General features: G+C 40.1%; 1 protein-coding gene across 1 annotated transcript in view; it reads left to right on the plus strand.

Moving 5' to 3' along the window:
• Positions 1 to 20,414, plus strand: part of SEMA3C (semaphorin 3C) — a 149,658-nt gene that overhangs the window by 114,327 nt on the left and 14,917 nt on the right. Inside the window, exons 11-12 of the mRNA XM_032802095.2 lie at positions 3,122 to 3,266; positions 9,868 to 10,090. Coding sequence (XP_032657986.1) covers positions 3,122 to 3,266; positions 9,868 to 10,090 — 368 coding nt within the window. The remainder of the gene's footprint in view (positions 1 to 3,121; positions 3,267 to 9,867; positions 10,091 to 20,414) is intronic.

Below are 20,414 nucleotides of genomic sequence, written 5' to 3' on the forward strand. Positions count from 1 at the left end.
AGGCAGCTTCTGTGAGTGGCCTCAGTTCCAATTCCATATAAACACAGAAAGAGATATTTTGTGTCAAGGCAGTTGGGACTGAATGCATTACTAATATATCTTGCAACTATCATTGCCACCTAGGAGACATCCTTTCAATCGTGCTTATTCTCATCAGTTAGAAGAACAATTGTGATCTCTGTTGGAGCTGTACTCATTGTGCCAAATTGATCCTCGATGTATATTGAATACAACTATACCTGAGATAAATTTCCCCTCTGCTCCCAGCTTTCTAAAAAATATATTGAGAAAATATTTCCTGTTGTCTCCATATGTTTACTAGATAGCGGGGAATAGGGTGACCAGATGTCTCGATTTTTTAGGGACAGTCCTGATTTGGGGGTCTTTTTCTCATATAGGCTCCTATTACCTCCCACCCCAACCCCCATCCCGATTTTTGACATTTGCTGTCTGGTCACCCTAGCGGAGAAGAACAAGTACATAGTGTGTGATTGACTTCAGTGGCAACTGAGGATTCTCAGCACCTCATCAAGGGTCCTTAGAACTTGAAACATCAAGCCCAGAATTCCTAAATAAATTCATGCTAATAGTTCCCAGTCTCATAGCTGGCAGATTATTCCTTATGCCTTTGGACTTTGGCTCCCAAAAGACACTCTTATATCCTGTTTGATCAAGTCCTTCCTGAATCACAACCTGAGTCTTCAGATCACTGCAAAACATGGGCACTCCTCATCTCTTGGCAGAGAAGGGCCCACCTTGCTATAAGGACAGAATAGATAGTTATTTGAGAAAGTTCAAGATTTCTTGTTAAGTTTGCTGGGATGTTCTTTCTGAGAAACAACAGATACTAACTTTACTTGTAGTTTGATGTTTTGGGGTTTTTTGCTCTTGGTTCTTGTCTCAATTATCTGAACAATGGAAATGCCACTGCCTGTCTGTCAATGTATTTCTAATACATACCTTGCTGTAACATTTCAGTGTCATATTTTTTTCCAATACCTAGACCTGACCAATTAGAAGGTTTTTTTGTTGAAAAATACAGTTTTGTTGAAACTGACTTTTTTATTTTCTTTCTTTTATAGAAAATGTTTTAATAAAATGAAAAAAAATCATGTCAGTTGAACATTTTCATGTGAGAAAGTCATTTCCTGACCATGTCAACCACCACGATACTATATGCCTCGTGTGTGCCAATTATCAAGCTTACGTATAGCCAGGAAAAGATAGTTTCATGATATTTAGGCAAGGGGGAAAAAACCCAACCCTGTAGCTTGTAAATAGCTGAGGTTATCTATACTGTATGACTCTTCTAGCACAAGAAGAGAAAATGCTGAGGCAATGTTTAGCGATAAAAACCACACTTATGATTATGTTATGGATTCAACATGTCTGAGTTGGAAACTGTTATATCTAAATCTCATGGTATTCTTCCAGTGGAAATTGGGTTTGAGTTAAGGCACCATATAACCAGACTGAACACTTGGTCTATTCCAGGACTTGTGGACATTTTCTCACGTTATACAAGGTTTTACTTTTGTCTAGGTTTCTGTTTCCACAAACCACGAGACTTCTGTTTGTTTTTTTTCACTCTAGATTGAACATGTTGTGTAATTAAACCTAGCAGTCATAATGAATTTCATGTCCTAGTACTGCCCATATCTTTTTCACCTCTGCAGAACCCCAACCTGAAAACAGTAATTGGAGAAACAGGCTACCAAGATAAACATAATTATTACTTTAACTAAACTGACGTGAATTATTTTTATAGCAGGAACTATTATCAAACTACTAAAGGTACATTGTCTGCAATGATCAAGTGCATCCTTTAAACCTTATCTTATGGCCCCAGGGGAAAACTTCATAAACCAATTGTGAGGAAGAGAGCGTTCAGACAACAGATGGGTTTATAATGCATCTGAGGGCTTTCTCAAGGTAGCACTTGTGGCATAGAGCAATGGTGATTTCTCGGTAATGTCGTGCAGCAGTTACCACATTTTTCTCTTTAGGGATTTTACCTGTTCAGTGCACAACCAAGAGCAATTTTGATTTTCCTCATCTCACACTTAATATTGAGCAAATCTGGAATGTTTGGATGTCCATCTCTGAATAAACATTCAAAGTGTGCCTTCCCCCCCTCCTCCAACACACACATTGCGCCCTTCACACAGTGGACTCAGAAGTGGACTGTTAATATCATAGTCAGTGTCTTAGCTTCTGAAGATCATCTCCTTGACACTGGCGATCATCCTTAATGGAGAGTGCTAGGGGCATGTGCTGGCTACAAAGTCCCTGGCAAATAGGGTTCCACGGCACCAAGGGACCCAGATAGAGCCTCAGTGGGCCCAGATTAATGGGAAGGCACAGGGCCTGTGCAACTGGATCCCTACGAATCTCCTGGGATCCCTGGAATTAGTGGGTCAGAACCCTAATGTAGGCTGTGGGAAGGTCAAATCTCACCACTCCTGAGGAAGAATGTATAGGAAACTCTGCAAGGGGAACCTCATGAAATTTCCTGGCCTCTACTGGGGTGTTTCCATTTAACACCATGATCTGAGCCCATATTATTTATAGAAACCTCAACACTGATTACAATATTCTAACTCCACTTAACTGTGATTATTGTTTTAATGAATGTTCTATCCAGGTGTTTTATAAGGCAGCTATGGGCTCTCATGGGCTGAGGGCTAGGAGAGATGTGTTCTGTTTCCAGTTTAACCACACAGAGAGTGTCAAATCCTGGTCTCACTGAAGTCATTTCATTGGGAAAAGGTTATGCTCTCATGTGTGCAATATTTGTAACCATTTAACCAGTCTCCGCCTCCATTTTCCCCATCTGTAAAATGGGGATGCTAATACTCTCCCCTCTCATTGGGGAGACAGATACTCTTTGTGAGGAAAACGTTACATACCCTTACAGATTAATGCTGTGTATTGTGAGGGTAAATTTTAATGTGTGCAATGTTCTTTGAGGTCCTTGTATGGAAGATGCTATAGAAGTGCTACATATTATTAAATGTGTTATCTTTACGGGCAACGTTGCATCACTGAATCCTTTGTGATGATGGAAAATGTTATAAGAAATGGCAGATTGTGATGCAAATATTTTCCTTGTTTTTTCCAGCTCTGTATTTAAAGGTTCAGCAGTGTGTGTGTATCACTTGTCTGAGATCCAAACAGTGTTCAATGGACCCTTTGCACATAAGGAAGGTCCTAACCACCAGCTAATTCCATATCAGGGCAGAATTCCATATCCACGACCTGGCACAGTAAGTACTAAAGATGTTTATGAAGATCAGGCTTGGCAACTAATTGTGTTTGTTTAATGTAGTGAAGTATCATAAAATTCGTGCTAAAGTACAGACTATAAATTATATCTAAAGTTAGTTGTAATTCAATCTATCTGCCTGCCTACTTATTAATCTATTATGTACATCACTATAATATCTGAGAACTATTAAAATTATTAAAAAATCAATCTCTCTCTTGCTTGCTCTTTCTGTCCATCAGGTAGAAGTAAATTATTTCATTAGATGTCTATTATTTGTTTAAGAGCATGTGTATATTTGAGAGAGAGAGAGAGAGAGAGAGAGAGAAAAACAAAGGAAGACTAGGAGCTATTAAGAGAAGCCAAGTTGAAGAGTTTTATATTTTACCCTGATCATTCTAGCCTCGTATAGTATAGAGTTCTATATTTTAGGTCCAATGCTCATAAAAGTCTTTCTCCTGTGCTCATGAATCTCCCCCAGTTTTCAACAGTTTCATTATTCCAATGGAACATTGAGTAGCTGTGGTGGGAGGTCATGGTTGCTGAGGGAGAGAGGGTCTCAACTGATTATGCCAATCCCATGGATGGTATCGATAGTTAGAAAACAGTCCTTGAAATGGACTGTGTGATAGATGAGAGGCCATGATAATCTATTCACAACAACCTGTGTTGCTGCTTCTTTTTGTACCAATTGGAGCTCTTTCGGGGCTTTGTTTCAAAATATAATGAGATTCAATGATCAGCCTGGAGTTACTGAATGCATAGAACAACATGGCCAGGTCTATGCCTCAAATCTTGTAAGGATTTTTTATAAAATTGGATTGTGCCCTTTTTTGTACAAGTAATGTATAGAGAAGGCCTGCAGTTAACAAAAAAAACAAACCACATCCCTCCTCACAAAACTGCTTGAATTTTACTTCAGAAATATCAGGAGTCTTCTGTTGTTACTGAGGGGTCTATGTAGGTTCTCTGAGATGTTTATTCTAAGACCTGGCATCTTAACTGAAGAGTTGCAGTGTTGTATCTTTAGCTAAAAAAAGTCTTTCTCTAAACTATTCATTATTCACTTAACTGTTAAATAGTTGCTCCATATGTCATAACGAAGAAAAAAGGGCTCACACCCTTCCCACCACCTCTTTATTTATTTTAACTTTTGCCTGTCACAACAAGACCCTTTAATCACATTTCCCTGTAGCAGTCCTGCAAATATTACACCCTATCTTAGTGCTTGCTCCTCTGCCTGAGGAAACGAGATAGGCAAGTGCCTACTATGCCCACCATGAGCAGCTGTCATTAGTAATGAAACTCTTTGTGGGCTACAGATCAGACAGGCTCCAATCCCTGTACAGGCATCAGGGGACTTTGTAGCCTTGTCAGGAAACCCTCTGCACTGTGGCTTAAACTGTCCCATGCTGTTCTTCTCTCCTGAAAAACCCTCATACGCTGTTCATAACTCTAGACGCATCGGCTTGTTATATCATATTTGTGATGAACATCTCAGGTCTTAGATATTGGCACCATAGCAACCTTTCAATGTTTCTGAACTGACAGATGAAAATACCTTTATTAGCTATGATCATTCGTGTAGTTAATTACCTATGAGAGCATTGTAGATAAACTTAGGACTGAAGCATAATAGCTGATAATGGTGGTGACAAAAACACAGAAATTGATTAGCCCACTATAATATAACAGTAGTGATTGTGTAACGCCAGCCGACCCCAGTTGTCAGCGACCAGGCTTCAATTGGGGATCTCTAGAGCTTAGTGCATGAGCCTCTACATCTTTCTCTCTCTCTAAGTGGTCTCAGTGCCACTAGATGGGACAGAACACCACACCCATCTAGAACTGCACCTGGGATTTGCAAAGAATAAAAGTCCCAGGGACAAGAGAAATGTAATTCTTTGTAGCTTTGGGAATATCAGTTCAGCCTCTTATGATATTACTGGCTGTCAGGTTTAGGCCTTTCATATCATAAAATCTTTTCAGAATTTGTTAATAAATACCTGATGTTCCGCTGTGGTTGAATGGTAGCATTCTTGCTTGTGATTAATTCAAACAGTCTTAATCTCCTGAGTTTACTGTTGCTTTAATTTCACTGTTTATGAAAATATAAAATAAATGGCTCATTTAACCAGGAAGTTTCATGCTCTGGTGATTAGTCACATTTCAATGTTTCTTGCTGCTTCAGGAATATTGTATCTATGGATTTTTTCAATCACTGCCATGTTATTCTTGGTTCATCTTATGAAGGCTTGTGAAGTATTCCAAATAGGGCTAAACACTGTAAGTGATCAGGCAGCACAAAGGAAAGGAAAATTTAACTTAGAATTGGGTTTTACACAGTGGCAAAAATTGTCTAAACTTATCAGATATGCTGATGGGCTCTGAGTTTGAAGGATCCTGAGAAGAAAGAGTCTCAGGGATTGTTATGGACACCTCAGTATTTGCATTAGTTCAGTGTGAAGCTTCAATGAAAAGAAAAGCCTGAAAATGGTTTGGTACATTAATAAAGGAAGGCGAAAATAGATAGTATAATATAAGGACATGATTAGTGACAAAACTGGAATGTTAAAACCAAAGCTCTGCACATTTCCAGGGGATTGGAGAGTTGGATCTGAATCTTCCGACTGGAACTCGTCCCTATATTTTTTCTTCGGGTCATATCCAAACCTCAAGTCGCCGGGTAGTAGTTCAGAGAAGGCCATGAGAACAACTATCCAAATCACCCCATGCTGAGCATTCAGCCAAATTTTCCCCCTTATGCTGCCAGTTTTTCTAGGACAAGACATGACTGAACTCTAATATTCTTTCCCCAAGACTCTAAATTCTTCTACCCAAAAGTCTTTTAACAAGCCATTCCACAAACACACAAGGAAACATGTCACTGATTTTCCGTTGTCATGTCAGCCAATTCCCATGGTACCTCCATTATTCTGCATAATCCAATCCTGTTCAAATCAGAACAATAATGTCACCAAATTTGACTAAACTCTGCATCCTTATCATTTGAAACTGCCTTATCCTCTCATCTGTTCCCCTGATGCTTCTCCGCAAACCACCCTACTTCATCACAGTCACTAAACAAAACATTTTCTGGCATGAGATTTCTGTAGCTTATCTCTGCTTTTCTCCATTGGCAGAAGGTTCTGTCTCTGACATCATGGAAGGATTAAAGGTTAAACTCTATTTCCCACTGAAGTCAGTGAAGGTGCAGCACCTTTGAAAATACGACTACTTTTATTTAGAAGCTTAACAGATGCCTACTTTTGGGCATCCAAGTTTGAAAAGTTTGGCCAAAATGCATTCTGAGTTAGGAGCCCCTTTCCTGCCGAACATCAATATCAGCCACTGCCAGGATGCTAGATTCGAAGGACAAGCAATCTGACCCAATACGGCAAATCCTATGTCCCACTTGCGTAAATAGATCTTTCAAATTAAACATTTTGATATAAATGCACTTACAATCAGCCAAAATGCTGTAACTGTAAACATCACAAATGCTTCAGCATAGCTTAAATGGAATTAAATAAAGTCATACATTTGCTAGGCCACCGTCAAGCTCTGCAGTCTTTGGCTGCCCCTTTACTACATACCAATCATTTCTTATTTCTTCCACAAACTAAAATTACTTATGGAAAAACTTTTATGACATAATTGGCAGCTTCCTACTACATTCTGAGCTGTTTAAGGGTTGTTTCCATTATCCAGACTTTACAGAAATATTTTTGTACCCATAGCTTGTTGAAGAACGTACTATAAACCAAAGTGTTCCTCTCTTCCTTTAGTTCATCTCTAACGTGTGGGGCTATCCCAGCAGGCTTGTGGGTGCAAAATGTACTGTGAGTGCAGTCACCATATGGTTAAATCATCTGTAGGCTGGTGAGTGCAGCACAGGTACACTGAACTCTCTGAGGAAGGGAACAGCTCATGCTGGTCTTCAGTGACTTCTCTGTTTGGCAGCGGAGAGACACAAGAGATGAAGCTTTCTGAGTCCAATCCTTCGTGGCTAAAGGAATAATTTTCATGACATGGGTTTTGGGGTTGGTAATAGAGGCAATGCAACAGGTCCAAGAAGGATGTCTGGAACGTGCCTGAAACAACTATCTAATTATTCAGCTGCAATTCATGAGGATTTAGATGCCAGGGTGGGAACAAATAGGGACAGTTGAATCTGGGAATACACAGGAAGATGGCCTAGAATCTGTGAGGCAGGAAGATGGGGAAAATATGAATGGCCATACTGAGTCAGACCAATGGTCCCTCCAGCCGACTCTCCTGTCTTCCAGCAATGGCCAATGCCAGCTGCTTCAGGGGGCATGAACAGAACAGGCAATCATTGAGTGATCTATCCCCTGTCATCCACTCCCAGCATCTGAGAAATCTGGTCTAGAAGACGGAAAAGGTACTTGTCTTCTAAGGAAGGAGTGCAAGGACAGGTGATATTGGTCTAGGATGCAGGTGGGGAGGGGGTTATCTGACATAGATCTGGTAGTGCCTTTGAGTTTTGGGGTCCCTTGCCAAGAATCACCTTACTTGGAACCCTCAAAAGCCTGTAGCCAGCCCTGTTTGTCAGTGCTGGTTACAAATTTCTGAAATTTGCTTTGTGTTGCCTGGAAAATGAAAGGCCCATGAGCTGCAGAAAGCCAATAGAGTTCTAGAGAAGTAGGAAATGAAAGATTTGGCTGGGGCTGAGAGAAGTCCCTGCACAGCACAGATTTCTATATGGAAGTTGATTTCTCCTCTCCCTGTCTTCTTCCTCACATTTCCCCTGACATACTCACAACCTGTCAGCTCTCTAAGGCTGGAATTACTCCCTTGTGAGTACCCCAGGGGACTGATAAATCACAGAATTGATTAATGGGATGGTTCTTCATTCAATGTAAAGAAAGGGCTAGAGTTGGGTGGGACTTTGTTACCCCAGATTGCTGTGAGGGGAGGGGCAGGAGGGAACCTGTCCCTAATAACACCTCTGTATGAGGTCTTCCCATCTCTATCCCACAAACCACAAAATATTGTTTCTTTGTAGGAGGGATGAGCCATCTGCCCCTGGGGTCCTTTAATTGTCTCACAATCAAGGAATGAAGGTGAAAGGCAGGGAGGTTCTGCTGTCTTTGTCCCTTAAATTTGTACAGACATTGAGTAAGAACTCTCACTTTAGGATGCTAGAGGAATCTTTGAACTCAGTGCATTTCTGTTGTCATTACCAACATCCATTTGGCACACTTGGAATCAAGCTAGGGCGCGGGGACTGTTACTGGCAGGTATGCAGTACCTAATCTGGGCAATAGCCTTCACAGCTGGATAGCTTGGAAAATGTGTGGGGCTTTGTAAGGCCTTTTCCTAGCACTCTACAGAAAGCTACAGATTCTTCTGACAAACCCCTGACTCAGAATTTACCTGTCAAATGTCTCTTCATGCCTGGATGAGATATAGGGTCAAATCCCGACCTCCTCACATTTTACAGGGCCCTGAAAGCAGCAGAACTCCAGAGCTCGAAGAACTGCACAGGAGCTGCCTTGTAAACCCTGTGCTATGCAGCACTGCATTGTGGGTGACTCTTCCAATGGTACCATAGATAGGTGCAGGGCAGGGGTGTGGCCGTGTCGCTTGTTTACACGAGTTGTATGCAGCAGGCCAAAATTTGAGTCTGATTCAGGAAAACATGTAAACACATTCTTAGCTTTAAGTGGTGCTTTCAACCTGAGTTAACTGGCCTGGCTGGGGATGTGGGTTAAAGCCCAGATACTGTTTGCATTCGGGCTGGGAACCTACCCACTTTGCAGTAAGGATGCAGGCTAACTCACCTGTGGGCTGAGGGTGGGTGTAATACCTCCAGGGCCTTCCACCAGTCTCCTTGTCTGCCCAGTTCTCTCATGAGTCACTGAGAAAGAAACACAGCATGGCTCAGCTTATTGCATCAGAAGTCCTAGTGAAATACATATGTGAGCCCAGAACCAGTGAGGACACAGTAACACAGGAATGGCTTTGCAATGTAGCTCCTCACACTGGGGTTAGGCTAACCTAGGTACTCATGTACAGTCTCAAAGGGTCTGGGAAAGGCTCCTTGCATTTTCTCCCTTTTTGTGCATTTGCGCAGGGTTTGTCCAAATCTAGCCCTATGTGCACTGAAGAATTATAACATACAGCAGAGGTAAGTACCTAATTAGGCATCTAAATATACCTATTGGCCTTTACATCTATTTTTGTACTACCCAGAGGCAAGATCTTTGTATTTTTCCCTTTACCAGTCACTTGCATTCTTTGCGGTGAGAACTTTAGGAGCTCAAGGAATGCAAAAATAAGCCCCCCCCCCCCCGCCAAGCATGGAGTATTGCCATCAGCCTAGCTTTTAACAACACACAAATATGTTTGTTTGTTTTGTCCCAGCTGAGGATGGTTTATAGACATAGTTATTAGAGTACAGCTTTTCCATTATATAAATATAATCATTTTCACGTGGAGTATGAAGTGTTTTTTCAAAAAAATGTTACCATGTTGCCTGAACATCAGTCAATGTATGTAAATCAATTAATTGAACACAAAATATCCTTGATAGATGCTACGCATTGTTAAGCATTATTATGAATGCTTCCTCACAGTGTCCTGGAGGAGCCTTTACACCCAACATGCGGACAACCAAGGAATTCCCTGATGATGTTGTGACCTTTATTAGGAATCACCCTTTGATGTTCAATCCCATTTATCCAATACACAAAAGGCCATTAATCATTCGGACAGGAACAGACTACAAGTATACAAAGATAGCAGTGGACCGAGTTAATGCTGCTGATGGACGATACCATGTCTTATTTCTTGGAACAGGTAAGATGCACTTAACAGCAGATATGCATAGAATTGTTTTATTTATTTAACTTGATGTACTGCATTGTAGTTTTTAGTCAACTCCAAATCCTGTACAGCCTATTGTCTTCACAAGTACTTATTAAAGCATAATTACTACATATACAAATATGTCTTAAGAGCTATAATCAGAACAAAAATACAAAGAAAATAAAATGAATATTTATTGTAAAAAATAGAATGGTTCTCATCAGAGACAAAAGCCAACTTTATAGTGGGCAATATATGATCTAGATTTACTTACCCTGAGTCGCATCATACCCATGAGTAGTACCATTAACTTCCATGGATTAACGTACTATTTTCCTGGAGTAGGAATATGGGAATCTGACATTGTATTATTACTAACTGTGATCATCATATGAGGTAAACTGCCTGTGAAAAGAATGGTAACTTGGCCAGAAAGTTACAGGGGCAGAAATAACAACTTCACAGTGATGTAAACATAGAGGGTTTTAGTAAATAGGAAAGGGAAAACTGTAGTTCTAGTGGGACTGTGTTGTAGGACTTTCTATGTCTGATTCAATTATCACAAATATTTCCTTTATAACATATCAAACCAAATTCTGCTCTTAGTTACACCAATGTGAATCTGTAGCAATTCCATTGAAGTCAATGGATGTACTGACCTGACACCAGTGTAACTGACAAGTGTGGTGATTTTCATTAGAACTGTAAGGTGAGAGGATAGTGATCCAGTTTACTTTTCAGATTTATTGGGACATGATTGGAATTGCAGAGAACAATCAATCAGTGTCAGGGGAAATAAACTAAAGTAGATGATCTAGAGCTGGATCCTGAAAGCCCTCTGTATCTGGGACTGTCATTGACTTAATGGGTGGCTGTGCTTGTGAAGAGCTTGAGGGCTGGAGCTCTGATAAACTACAGTCCAGTCTTCTTGATTCTATTTGTTAGCACAGAGCAGTTTCAATTAAAAATAAGGTAGATAATCCTCTGAGAACGGGTTTGTTTCTGAACCTCAGACAAGTCTTATAGAGATGTGGAACTACTGTTCCTGCCAACAAACTACCATTTAGACCACAGGGGTTTGGGAATCACCATCCTTGTATTAGACTCAGGAAGTCAAGGCTAAAGATCTTTCAAATTACCGGACTTTTATGAGGAGGAGATAAAAAGAAACTCTCTTCACTCTTCTTAAAGCAAGTCCCCAACCACCAAAGGAAATAAGAATACAGAAAAGCTCTGTTATTGTTCCCATGGCAAACAATCATGAAGGGCCTCCATTCACTATGTCATGATTCATTAGAATGACACTCACTCTCTCTAGTGGCAAGTGTACATCATTATAAGGCGTGGCAGTGATAGAAGATGCATAGAGCTTTGGGTATTGAATTACAGTAAGAATTTAGTGAGCTTTGGATCTGGGCATTTTTATTTTTCTTGGCCATCTGATGCAAAATTAGTTTTAAAATTGCCTTAAAGGCTCCTGGCTTGTCAGGTCATCAGACTAAATAATAAACTAATTACTAATTAAGACACTTTTTTTCCCTAGCAAGTATCAGCATTACCAGTAGGCCTAGTGAAGGGGTAGGCAACCTATGGCACGGGTGCCAAAGGCAGCATGCAAGGTGATTTTCAGTGGCACTCACACTGCCCTGGTACTGGCCACTGGTCCAGGGGGCTCTGCATTTTAATTTAATTTTAAATGAAGCCTCTTAAACATTTTAAAAACCTTATTTACTTTACATACAATTATAGTTTAGTTATATATTATAGACTTCTAGAAAGAGACCTTCTACAAACGTTAAAATTTATTACTGGCACACGGAACCTTAAATTAGAGTGAGTAAATGAAAACTCGGCACACCGCTTCTGAAAGGTTGCCGACCCTTGGCCGAGTGAATCCAACGACATCTGGGACCTTTGGATCCTTCAGGGTTTAATTTGACACAGTAGGTTCTATATTATCTTCCTATGGAAGAAGCAAAGAAGGGTGCTGTGCATGCTACTGTGGAAATCTCTAGAGGTAGGTTTATACGTGCCCTCCCTACTTATTATTCATATAGATTAGCATCAGCCATGTCTAAACAAAAAAAAAATCTTGATCTTCTACCAGCAAAGCTTCTCCGTGCCAATTCACTGTTTTTAATCGCACAAATACTTTGGCATGCAAGAATAGAGCTTTCAAATGAACATTTAAATGTCAGTATTGTTTTTAAACTAGTAAACTAAACATATGATTTTTTTTAACTAGAGGAAAAAATACTGCTAAAGATTAATTAAGAAGCCAAGGCATATAAGCTAACACAAGGTACATGTTATATCGGTTACAAAATATGTGGTAGTAATACTAATGAATAATGTGCTGTACATGTAAAGTGCCTTACATTTTTGAAGCTTTGGACAATAATGATATTTAGCATTTCAATGGTTCTTTCCATCTCAGGCTCTCAAAGCACTTTACTCCCTTTATTAAACTGAAACTTATTAATGATGTCACAGGTTTTAATGATGAACAATAACTTAGGACCCAATCCAACTCAAGTCAATAAAAATACTCCCAGTGACTTGAAGTGGGAGTTGGATCAAGTCTCAAAAGTCAACTGCTGAATATTAGTGAATTACTCCTCATCAAATTCCATTGAGGGAGATAAGTACAGGCAAGCTCATTTTATACGTTGGTTAGGCATCAGAGAGAGCAGCTAAGTGACTCAGGCATGGATAAACAATGAGCAGGTGGCTCATTAAAGGTACTAGCATACATGAGCTGGTTATATGTGTTTGTTTTCATTCTATAATCTGCCAGCACACTCTCTTTGCAGCACCTTCTAACCCTATGGTTCTGTGATTCTATGAAATCCAATTTAGTGCATCCTCTCAAAGAGTTAAGATTAGAGTCACAACTACTGAAATAATAAACTTGATGCCCTGTGATATGTACTATTTATAATTTCTGCTAGTCTATTTTTTTTTGGACGTTACAATTCCTGGGTGGTGCAGAGATTCTTCCTAAGATGCTAATAGCTTCATAGGCCTGCCATAAAATAAACAGATATACATAGGTACAGTGCCTCTCAACCCTTGTAAATACAAATGATTCAGTTTCTGTCTCTGTGAAGAAAGACTCTTTACCCTTTTCCTTGGCTCCGTGCTTTCTGTGAGACTCAGGAGGATTCGATAAAGATATTAACAGTCGGAAGAAATGCAGAGGGGGTTTCTTTTTATGTAAGTTCATCCTAGAAAATGCAAAACGCACGTTGTATAACAGAGTTTCATTTAATAATTTCTTGGGAGCCCTGAGCCCTTCAGCAGTGGAGAATGGGACTTGGCACCTGATGACAATTACGCTCAGTCTGTGATGCTTAGTTACTGCTGCTGAACTAAGATGTTCCCAGTCACATCTGTCACTGTCAGTGACCTGTCTCATGCTGCAAATTGGAGTGTTTTATGTCTTGCCAGATACAGAGCACACAAAATGTTTAGCTTCCCCCCTCCTCCTTGAGGGTCTCAGTAGTTCCTGAGTGCAAATGAACGATAACAAAAGTAGCTCTAGGAACCCCTGTATTTTTCATCATGTAGTCATGGCACAGGAAGGGTACAGACAGCCGTGTCTTTTTTTACATGAACATGAAATAAATGTAATATTTCCTTTCCTCCCTCCAGCCAGGCATGTCAAACTCACTGCAACTGTTCCTTACCAACAGTTAATTTCAGTACAGTATTTCTTTTTTAAGCCACATGACTAGTGAAATAAGTCCGATAGACTGACATTGTTCTTGAAACATTACACACAGCTTTTCTAATGATAACGATCTTGCATTTACGCTGTGCCTTTCATCCTGAAGAATCCCAAAGCACTTAACAAAACCCGCCAGGCTGATGCAAAGGCTTGACACAATGGAGATCTCTACATCCACCGCTGAAATGAAGGTGCCTGTGGGGTGAAAAGCAGCAACTATTTAGTGGTAGATAGACAAGTGTAGAATACCTTATCATCCCAATAGAAACCACAGCTGTAATTAGCTGGTCATAGTGTAATTACCCATTTGCATATTTGACAATGACAATGAGGCTAATGCCCTTTCCTCTATGTTGTCTGGTCAAGACCTTGAATTTAGATCTCTTCTTCACTTACTATGCTTTTCTGCTTGTCTAATTTTGCAGCTCATAAAGCATTTTATTTCCCTTGCATTTTATTTTAATTACATTACTCCATGTCTCAAGCCTCCAAATTCTCCACTTTATCCCCTGGTAGGTTGTTTTCCATTTGTTTAAGAAAGGCAGCAAAGCAGCATGCAGGCATTTTCTTGAGATTAATATTTATTTTTTAAGTTTGCGACCTACCACTTGCACTTCCAACAGAGTGCACCAGATTGCCCAATCCCTTGACTATACATGCTTTCTTTATTGTTGTTAGTGTTATGAAAATATTTAAATATCCGCATCAGGTTCAGGCGCATTCACCAATCACCGACCATCCTTAAGAACTTTCTTGGCTCCTATAAGGCATGATGTCATTCAGCTTTTGGAAAGGGGGCTACATTACTATTGTAAAAGGTGTTTCAGATTTCAGGATGATTTAGCACAATTTCATATGTTTAACTTGGGCCGTGTGCATGTGGTTTTGTTTCCAGTGTCTAATGTTGTGTGTGTTTGTTCAGTGTTTCTAATTATCTTTCCTTTCCTTGTCCAATTGTTTGAACCCTTCATTTGAAAGACTGATTGCACTTAGCACTTTCAGAGCATGAGGGTTAAAATATGGATGTCACATATGTGACTAAATCCCTGGAGTGCTTGCTTTTGCGGTGTTACATGATGGCTGTCTTTTTGGAAGACTGACTCTCGCTAACAACAGTAGTATCCAGCAATGGAATAACCCATAACATGTAATAAACTACAGATTGTTACAGAGCTAGATAATCTGGTCAGAAAAGCAAGCATTAAATTCGCTAGTTTGAGTTCTGTCTTTGCGCTCTGGAAGAAGGTTTTACACAAGAGTGATACCAAAGGCAGCCTGGTTCCTCTGGTCCACTCAGGCACACTGAGCGAATCAGTTGAAGTGTTATGATGATTCTCCTGCTAAGCTTTTTTACCCTTACAGCCATTTTAGGAGTTCCAATTTCCCCAACCCCCCAAGGTGTGTATCCTGAGATCCCTATTCAGTTCTGACTCAAACTTACATTGACTCTCAGGATTTTGGCTGGAAATGGAATGAGTAGATGCTGAGTGAAGATCTAAGTAGTTAGCCCAGTAATTCTTTGCACTTACGAATTGCCCTTTGGGAGAGACCTCAAAGTGCTTTACAAACTGTTCATTAAGTTTCACAGCAAGTCTGCAAGCTAAGAAAGTATTATATCCATTTCAAGATGGGGTAAACTGAGACAGAGAACAGTTCAGTACGTTTGACCAGGCCATACAGCAAAACAGTGACAGAGCCAGAAAGAGAGCGCCCAAGAGACCTGACTGTCAGTCCTTAGCTTTAACTGCTAAGCAGTACAACCATTCATCTCAGAATCTCACCTGCTGTCCCATGACTGAAAGGATTTCACACAAAGACAGTTTAGGCATCATGGAAAACTTATTCTTTTCTTTTTATTTATTTATTTCAAGTCAATGAAATGTGCCCAATCAACAGCCTTAAGGTACAGGTACAACCAAGGCAAAAGCCCTATAGGTTTTCATGCTACCCCACCAATCTTCGTCATGCCTCAACATCAGGGATCCCCTCAAAGGAGGAGACCTCTCCATAAGATGTTTATCACAGTAGCAGGTGGTGTCAACTGTGATGGTGGTTTTAATGATGTGGACCGCCAGCCCTTTTATTTGTTATTTTTTTCTGGGATTGTTTGTTTATTCTAAGTATTTCTTTGAAGTTGGCAATACTGAGCTAAAATGGTCATTGTGGAAAAGAACGGTTGGTGGTAATTTGGAAAGAGAGATGTAAACTCAAATCTCTTCTGTTCAATCCAATGTATTTCAGCCAAACAGATCTGCATTTGATATCACCATTCATTATTTTTTACCTTGTTTGTTATACACTGTGGGCCAGGTCATCAACTGGTGTAAGCAGGCATAGCTCAACTGGCTTCTACGGGAACCTGCTGATTTGCACGCCCGGAGGATCTTGCACCTTATTTATTTTTTCATTCACATTGTTCTCTTCCTCTCTCTGTATTCCTTTCTTCACAGTCTCTCGCTCTCTGTTTGTTTTCCACTCTGCCAACTCTCTGCTCCATTTCCAAGCCTAGGGGATGTTTGCTCTTCTTTTGCTGTTCACTCTTTCCAATCCCTCATAAGAGGATTGTGATCCAAGTAACATTCGAGTTCAAGTCAAACTTTGAAACCTGTGTTGTATGAGAAGATTTGGCATGAAAGAAATTGCAGTCTCTCAATATTTATTATTTGTACTATGGTTGCCCAAAGGCCTCTGTCAGGACAGAGACCCCTAGTGTGCTGAGCACTGTACAAACACAGAGGAAGACAGTGTGAAAAACAATAGGGCAGAAGGAGAAGGGAGAATGAGATTAATATAGTAATAAGATGGTCATGTTGTTAAATAGGTTAACCATAGGCCTACTCCAGAGTTTACTGAAGTCAATGGGAGTCTTTATATTGATTTCAGTAGGCTTTGGATCAGGCTTTGGGTTCGTGATTACTTTGTTCCAAGTCATTTAAGAGTTTGATTTCTATTTTGGAATTCAAATGAACCCCAAACTCAAAGCAAAGCACATGGGTCAGCCTTGTAAGGTTCACTGAAACCTGTGCAAACTAAAGTTGGTGGGTTTTCCCCAGACCTGTAGCTGCTCTCTAAACAAGAATACTTCTTCATCTTTGGAACTTAACTCAGTATTTCCAGAAAGTGCTATTGAGATAACCGCTATGTTGGTCAACATACCAGGCATTGAATCAGGGACCTGGAGGCACACATAATGCACACCGACCAGTGGGTTATATAATGACAATGACAATGATTATCTATGGCTAGGATACGATTAACTGTGGGGCAGGAAAGCAATCATAGCAGCTTTCTTTATTAGTTTATGTGGCTGTAGTCTCCAAAGAAAGGGTGAATGTCACCAGTTGGTAATGGAAATTCTCAGGGCTTGATTAGGGATTAAGGTCTATCATTCCAAGAGTTTTGTCTGCATTTGAAAGAAGCTAATATTTAGTACTAGACCTTGCTACAGTAGGTGATAATACCCATGTTGTGCAGAGAGAGGTAAGGAGAGAAGAGGTCTGTCATGTGAAGCAATGGACCAGATCCTGAGAGGTGCTGATATCAGAGGAAGTTGCAAGTGCTCAGCAACTCCAGAATTTTGTCCACTGGAAATTGTGGAACATACCAGAGGGAAAAAAGTATAAAACAGTGTTTCACATGTGTAGCGTAAAGGTCACATATTTAAGGAACTATAGCAGGAGACCAAAGAGGCCGTTGAAGGGAAAAGTAATGTGTAAATGAGAATCTGCTTTAAAAAAGGAAAAAAAGAAGTGGGGAGCTAGGAACTCAAATTATCTTATCATGCAAAGAGTGACTTCCAGATAACAGAAGCTTAATATATTGTAGCTTCTGCAGTCTCAGCTGGGAAAAGACTAATTTTGGTTCACATTCTACAGAGCTCAACCAATAGACCACCTATTTGAACTAAGGTTGCACCCACCTACAGCTCAGCCAGATCTCTCCTCTCCTTGGCTCTCTCTCTTTCTCTCTGTTGCAACATGGGTATTGACACATACTGTAGTAAGGTCAAGTGTTGTGTATTACCTACAGAGAGACCAGTGAAAGGCATACATCTGCCTTGTAGCTAGCTATATTCTAGTGTTTAGCAGACACAATGGCTTGTCTCCTAATTTAGTAGAACTAACACATTCTTTGCCAACTTCATCTTTGGAGTGACTCTAGGGAAGTCAGTAGAGTTACTCTGGGAAGGAAATTGTCCCTCTACTTGTTAGATTTTTATAGGATCTTGCTGTGAACATAAATGACACATTCATTCTGTGTCTTGTATCTTGCTTGCAGAACAATAATGAACTGGAAAACACATCAGACAGTGTGTAATTTTGTATACCTCTTGCGTCCATGACGATTTTGCCAGTATCCTTTCCAACTTTCCTTTTGACGCAGGAATTTAATTCCATTAACAGAAGTGAACAAATAAGATTTGCAACAAAACTCAAATGTAGTTATTCTGAGATCAATATGTAGAAGTGCACTTGGTTTGACAACCATTGTTCTTATAGTCTAGAGAGCTAAACGTTTTGGAAAAGGGAGTGGGAAAGCCATCTGGGGACCATTATTTTTGTTTCACTTACCAAGGAAAAGATTGAACAATGACAGTAAAACTGGTGTTACTGTGTATTGTTGGGGAACAGCCCACAGGCCAAGGTTACTCCTTGCATAAAAGAATTTTAATGAGCAATTTTCCACTGTCATGCTTTACATTCCATAAAATAGCTTGAAAATATTATAGCAAGACTAGTAAGCAGAGTAGAGCGGTGTGGAGATTCCTTGTGATAGGGAATGTATCTGGAGACAAGGATCTGGCTTGTCATGTTAAAATAATATTGAGACAACAGGCAATAATTTGAGATACATATGGGAAATACTGTCTACTTGCCCTGTTTTATCAAGGATTTGCAGCAGCTAATGATTCAGGAACCCAGTTTTCAGATGTGGAGTTCCTTATAAGGACACAAGTCCCTGAATTTGTGTGCTCATATCAGTGTGTAGTTATATAAATGCCCATACTGGTCTCCTCCTGCAAACTCTCATTTCAGCATTCCATTTCAGGGTTTGTGCATTGAAGTCCAGTTTACAGTTTTAAACATGTGGCATGGATTGCTACACAGTTGAAATACACTTACTTTTGTATGGGTCAGACCCATATTGCACGTGTGAGGACAGAAAGGGTCTGTACCAATGTGTGTTTGAGTATTTTACATCCTGTAAGTGAGGTTTACAGGACACAGGACAGGCAGTTGAGAGTGTTTTCCAAAATTCATCACAATGAGCAACTCCTCCCCACCAGTATATTGTATATCCTGATACTGAGAGAACAAAGGACATTGCTGGAGAAGAGTCATAACACAATTCTGTGAAGGGAGGTAAGAAGGAGAGGGAGTAGAGACAGACTATATGTATAAGCCACACATATTCATGACTATTTGATTGGCTTTGTAGAGGTAAAGGCTGGTGCCTTATCCACACACACACATGCTCTTCATCTCAGCTCCATGGAAGGACATTCCACAGTATTCAGGGAGTTTAGGGATCGTGTAGGTCCTGGCAGCCAGTAAATCTCTTTCAGGTCCTCATAGTTTTGCTAATGCTGGCACCCTGTCCAGACCACTGGGGTACTGTCAAAAGATTTAGTTTCAAGAAAGTTTCTTCTGAAAGAACTGGTTCATCATATCATTGCATAATGAGGACAAACGATAACCATAGAACAAATCCTCATGAAATATTCATGGCTAAAATGTTCTGAGCACGTACAGTTGATAGCTATACATTTTTTTATATCTTGGCTGCTTTAAGTTTCTTGATTTAATGTTATAAAACAACAGTGTGGTTTAGGTGTGTGGTCAAGATTATTATATATGAGTACAATTCTTTATTTTGAAGCCAAGGTATGCCTATCTGCTAGCTTACACTGGGGAAAAAGAATGATTTAAATTATTTACATCAACCAACTTGCATTCTAACTCCAGCTATGGAATGTAGTCACTGACCTTAAAAACAAAATCACAAGTCTCCCGCTTTTGCTTTCTTCTGTCAACATCATAGATTGCCTGGAAAGCTCAGATCACTTCCCTACACGCAGAAATGCGCACGCACACGTGTACACATGGCAGCTCTAACATTTTACTGACCTGCTCAATTCAACATTATTATTGAAACATTTCATGAGAAAAGTGAGATACAAACTCTTTGATCTTGCTCCTCTGTGACAATATAGAGCAAAATAGGTTTGTTATAGTCAGTCTGAGTTCTAGTCCTTCCAGACAAGAGGAAGCCATAGCCATGGGTGTTGGAATAATTTGTATAGTGGGGGTGCTGAGAGCCATTGAACCAAACTGTAAACCCTGTATATGATGGAAACTACTTCAAGCCAGGAGGTGCTGCAGCCTCCCCTGCACCCTAGTTCCAGCACCTACGCCCATAACCCTTTTTTCATCTAAGGATATGTCTACACTATGAGATAGAGGTGTGATTCCTGTGCTCATGTACAAATATTTGTGCTAGCTGTCTTCTAACTAGCATGAGTATAAATTACACTGTAGTCTCAGTAGCACAGGTAGAGGCAGCAGAAGCACAGTGGATGGGTAA

Source organism: Chelonoidis abingdonii, chromosome 1, assembly GCF_003597395.2.
Source record: "Chelonoidis abingdonii isolate Lonesome George chromosome 1, CheloAbing_2.0, whole genome shotgun sequence".
Classification (NCBI taxonomy): domain Eukaryota; kingdom Metazoa; phylum Chordata; order Testudines; family Testudinidae; genus Chelonoidis; species Chelonoidis abingdonii.